Source organism: Vollenhovia emeryi, unplaced genomic scaffold (assembly GCF_000949405.1).
Source record: "Vollenhovia emeryi isolate VEMERY1.0 unplaced genomic scaffold, V.emery_V1.0 DF939374.1, whole genome shotgun sequence".
Classification (NCBI taxonomy): Eukaryota; Metazoa; Arthropoda; class Insecta; order Hymenoptera; family Formicidae; genus Vollenhovia; species Vollenhovia emeryi.
In genome coordinates, this window is record NW_011966992.1 from 11548 (window position 1) to 17067 (window position 5520).

Below are 5520 nucleotides of genomic sequence, written 5' to 3' on the forward strand. Positions count from 1 at the left end.
AAATTACTCTTCAAGGTCAAACCTATGGTACCATCTTATGTCCCCCTCGAAACCATACAACTTTTGTCTGAAACATTTTTTCATATCTCTTTTAGTTTTTTAAAAAATCGACTGTATAAATTAAAATGGCCCACCCTGTATATGTGTGTGTAAAATGAAAAATTAAATAAACGATTAGAAATGTGTAATTTGAATTGAAACCATATATATAATATACAACCTTTATGTTTGACAATAATTAAGCTTTCGATCGACCGTAACTGGCAACGTGTTTTTGACACAGAATTTTTTTTCTTGCCTCAGTGGTCGGTGAGACGCCCGCCTAGAGAGTAGGGAAGTCCAGGTTCAAACCCTGGCTGAGGTAATGTTTTTCGCAGTAAATTGTCTGTGTTGAAAACACGGTGCCAGTTATGGTCGATCGAAAGCTTAATTATTGTTAGTCATTTACTGGCGTCAAATAATTCTTGATGTTCTTCACGTTTGACTTTGTAAGAAGATAAAAGATGTATTTTACGAAACATAATGCAGATTACACATTTATATAAGACTGTTTTTCAATACGTAAAGATGAATAAATAAACGAAAGGAAGAAGTGTAAGAGAGAGAGAGGGTGCTTGATGATTTTTAAATTGCATCTCGGCGCAAGAAGAGAGAAAAAGGTAGAAAAGTCATATCGGGTGCAACAATAAAATCATAGCTTACCGTACCGAAGAGTAGAATAGGATTAAACAGAAACTTTGTTGTAGTTGTAGTTGTTTGATAATTCTTACTGTTGTCGATATTGTACTTGTTGTTGATGTCGTTTGTCGTTGTGGTGTTTTCATTTCTTGTGTTTTTTTTTATTTCTTGGTGGTATTTTGTATCGTATTCTTTGCTGCCGCCGCAGCAAGTTTGTAGCCTGTATGTTCGGTCTGTTTCACGCGTCTGCACACTCTTTTTCGCATCTGTTTTTTTTTCTTTGTTAATTGACCACCAGAAAATTGAGAGTCACTGCCTGGGACCAACTTCAGAAAGAGGATACCACCGAAAGTACAGACAGACACATAACAACGATTACAGTCGTAACACGCACATAGAGGGTGAGGTATGATGTGTCTCGGAAAACATTTCCCTTAAAAAGTCCGTCGGTATTCGTTAAAGAAACCGACGTTTCTTTTGCTTCAAAATTAATTCACGCAGTCCAGCAAGAAGTTCACTTCGGACGGTCTGTAATTCGTTGTCAGATTTGTATCTTGAATTTGTATTCAGGATAACGTTCGACTCGTAATCTAATATGAAATATAGCTGAATGTGGACACGAAAGTAACAAGCAGAACATATGGAATATACGTGAAAGTACGCACGTGGATATAAGGAGCGGCGAATAGAAATGTGTAGCAAAAATTGTTAAACTTCCACCCGGAAATCTGACGAGTTATATATAGATCGTCTAAAGTAGGCTTCGGCCGAAGCACGGAATTGTGACGGATCGTGGCAACGGTGTCTTGAAATTGTTAAAGTTACTGGGCATTTTCTCGCGCGTCACTTTCGTTCCGTCTTGTGGACTTTAAAAAAAGACGCTCAAAACGTCGGACAAAGTGCTGAGAAAAATCCCTAGCGGGAGGATGAAACAACGGCAACTTTTACGTACTGTTTACACTCGCGGTTGACTCGCACGGCCTGTGATGTGGTAAGAGAAGGGAATCGCGGGGGACGTTGTGTCGAAGATTTATGAAGGCTCCGCGTTGTGTCGCCGCGGCGATTCTTAATTGGGGCGCTCTCCCAATTAAATCGGCGGTTCATAAATATGCAACGACACGGGTGGTGAGTTCTTATGTGGGGAATACATGTAGCAACAGATACAGCAAGTACCTATCACAGGCAGACACCGACTAAATGTGCCAGTTTTACAAATGCGCGGGTGCACTCGCGCGGTTATTTTTTTTCGCACGAACGTGTAACACAAAAAGTTATCACTATAATAAAATATTGTAGCGATAACTCGTCATAATTGTACGTCAATATATTATCATGTCTGCACATGACAACAATCAGGATTCATCACCAAATGCGCGTTTAACTGTAAGCTTAATAATAATTTCAGCAATTAAAGTCGCTATTGTCTTTAAACAAAATATCCGGCAACAACGTAATAAATTCTTTATAAAACTGGCAACGTTTGTTACGTGGCAAACAGTTATCGAAATTAAGGATACAGTTTTTGTTTTTAAATATCGGGTTGAGGAGTTGTTTTACGTGTCGGACGGTAAACAACGAGAACGTAATCGGAGAAACGTATGGGGGGTGAGGGGGGGTTTCAAGTATACATTTTCTACGACAAGTAAAAGAGAGAAAACGGGGTGAGAAACAACAACGATACGCAATGTCGCAATTGTTTTGCTTTCTACCTTCAGACTCACTCACACACAAATCTCTTCCACCAATCAGCGCGCCTACATGAAGTTCGCTAGACGGGAAAAGAGAAATACATACATTTCACACGTGTTAGAGATGATGAATGGAACAAAAGGAAGACAGAGTGACGTCATTTTTTTGTTTTTTTCAGACAGATCACACTGCATAGCGGCGTCTTTTTCGCGCATTTCACATCCCGCGCGATAAAGACGTGTTCTTGCGCCAGAAAAAGGTACTATAATCTCTTTTTTTTCGTAAAATGCACAAGAAAACGATGTCGCCGGGAAGTAAAACTTTCTTGAGATTTGAAGTGAAAATTATTCCGTAGTACAGAGAAAAGAGATGCTCGCGGGTATGAGATTTTCGGCAAAGTTCCGCGAAGATATGAAATCGAGGCCAAAGTGCTCTGGGGAAAAAAAGAAGACAGTTGTAACCCATTTTGGGGCCCACCATTAGTAATCGAATTATTTGGATTGTTCGTGACTCTACTCTGGGAAAAATTTTGACCGTTTTTTTTATGTAGTTAAGCAACTTAACATTTCGGTTATTGCCACTTAAGCGAAAATTATCTTTGCGTTACTGAATATCGACAGAACTAATTAAAGTCTTACTTTAATATCTTGGATATAAATTAGTATTACTTTAATATCTTGGATATAAATAGAACAGCTAATTGTGATTTTTAGTTACGCGGGATAAAATTCGTAAAAGATTAGAGTTACGAACAATCTAAATAGTTCGATTACTAATTGTGGGCCGCAAAATGGGTTGTAACTGACATTTTTTCCCCAGAGTAGCCGACATAATTTTCAGGCAAAGCACATCTCTTCGAGAAGCCGCGTGAGATCTCTGCGAGGGGATTTCTCGAAAGCTATGCAAATCCGCGGGCAGCATTTCGCTCGTCACATCGCGTCGTTTTTCGCATCGTGCAAACACAATCGTTTGTACGTAGACGTTTCCTTAGCACAAAGGGTTATAGATCGACAGAGAAGAGACATTAGACAGGAACGACTGATTCAGATGTAACACGATCAACGTCTTCCAAGCCGTAAACAGTAAAGTGGAGTTCATGCAAACCGCGGCAAGAGTTCACACTTATCTTTACCGGACGCGAACGCGAGAGAGAACGTTGGTTTCCGCGATTTTGACTGGAAATTAAACGGTCGGTTGCCACCGCGTTGAAACGGACGTGCGTCAGAAAGAGGAGTGACACTGAATTAGTCGCTCGAAATCGGGAGACGAGATGTATACATCGACGAGATGGCACAGAACACTTAAACAATTATAGTGGCAGCGTCGACAGCTGTTAAACATTGGTGCGTCAGTGGAACACTTACCGACAATAATGGCCAGTACGATGAGTGCGATCACACCCATGATGATCATCATCTGTTAAACGAAGGGAGACAAAACGTACGTTATTGAGATAGCGAGGTAGCGCCGTGGATGTTTCACTTGTAAAATTTTTCACGCTCACCTTTAGATTCTGTAGCCAAAACTTTCTCTTCAATTTTCCTGCTTGCTGTTCAAACTGTGACGCTCCTTGCTGGAGTGCATCTGCAAAAGCCAATTACGCGGGTATACCATCGGATTTGTCTCGGGCATCTTTAAAAATGTAACTTCGAAAGCAAAGGGATCCTTCGAGTAAAAGTCGTCCTCCGATGTAAATAATTAAAAAGAAAAAAAAGAACAGCGTATAATTTTGCTCGAAGGGAAAAAGAATTCTGCGAGAAACTCGGGGCGTAAATAACGTAATTTATTAGAGCGAATATATTTGCGCAGATAAATGTACACGCGGAATGCGAAAGGGATCGACGTTCACCGGCCACGTAACGTGGCATCGATTCGAGCGTGTCACAGTAATCGATATCAACGTGTAGTCAGACGCGCAGGATCGGGCTGCTTTACCGCCGCGATACCATGAATGGAAGGTGTAGTCTCTCCCCACGATCATATTTTCCGTTTAGCTCTTGTATTCAGTACAGCGATGCACGGTCGTGAATAACAATGCGATGTCGCGTCGCGATGCATGCAATAATTCGCGCTGCAATTATTATCTTAAGAGTTTGCGCCGTGTCCTGTTACGCGGGGACGCGGCAGCATATATTTTCGCACTTCCAAGGCATTAATTAATCTCGCGGCGCGCAACAAATGATATCCGCCATGAATAAGTAAGTGCCTGACGTAGAAGCAACGAAGAATGAAGCGACGTATATAATAATTAATGGATATATCGGCGTGTGTGCGTTAATGCCGCGCGCGCAAATTCGCCACGGAGCGATTTACACAATTGCAAAGTAAATGACGTGTAATTTGGCAGAATGGAATCTAATTCACTGATGAGATTAACTGTCGCTTGAGCTTTCGACTCTGATGGAAAGTAATTGACGGCGATTTTGACGACGCCAGGTTTTCGGGCTGCGCGGAAGATGGATCTCACCTGCTCGATCGTCGAGCTCGGAGAGCTTCTGATCGCGCTCGAGGACCTTCTCGACGTTCGTCTTCATGATGTCGACGACCTCGTCGACTTGCGCTTGCGTCGCCTGCAGCCGCTTCTGCGAGGCAATTTGCTGTGGGGTTCGCGGGCCACCGACGATGCCGTCGGTGCCGGCGCCTGCAGCCGCATCCGGTGCTAAACCGCCTTCCGTTGCCCTGCGGAAAAGACACGATTTCGCAGAGATCGGCGACTAGCGTGTTGTATGTACGTCGCGCCCCACGCGCTACCACAATGCGATTGTGCGTTAAACAAACGCGGCCCTTTGCAAGTGTACCAATTTCCGCGGGTGCGCAACAGCGTCGCTTGGACAAAAATTGTACAGGGTGTGTCCTAATACCCGTATGTCCCGTAGATGGTAGATAGACCGGGGAAAACTGAATAGAAAAGTCCTATATCATTTTGCAAAATTCGCAATAGTTATCGAGAAATTAATTTTAATGTCTGAGCGAATAAGAGCGTAGAAGGCGGCAGGCCGGACTCGGCAGGCAACGGTGGGGCATCATTTAATAGCGAGAGGTGGAGCGGCGGGCCGAAAAAAACTTGTCACGCAGCGAGCGGCGAGCTTTTTTGACAACTTTTTTCGGCGCGCCGCTCCACCTCTCGCTATTAGATGATGCCCCACCGTTGCC

The 5520-nt window shown here is 42.9% G+C and overlaps 1 protein-coding gene across 3 annotated transcripts in view; it reads right to left on the reverse strand.

The window, feature by feature from the left end:
• The window catches only part of LOC105558158 (vesicle-associated membrane protein 2), a 22656-nt gene that overhangs the window by 5553 nt on the left and 11583 nt on the right, over positions 1-5520 (reverse strand). For 2 of the 3 annotated variants that reach the window (XM_012005709.1, XM_012005710.1), the window contains exons 2-4: positions 4835-5046; positions 3872-3951; positions 3732-3783 (exon numbers count right to left, since the gene is read on the reverse strand). In XM_012005709.1, coding sequence (XP_011861099.1) covers positions 3732-3783; positions 3872-3951; positions 4835-5046 — 344 coding nt within the window. Of the gene's footprint in view, positions 1-2387; positions 2447-3731; positions 3784-3871; positions 3952-4834; positions 5047-5520 lie in introns of all 3 variants that reach the window. The other variant, XM_012005711.1, reaches the window with a different exon arrangement.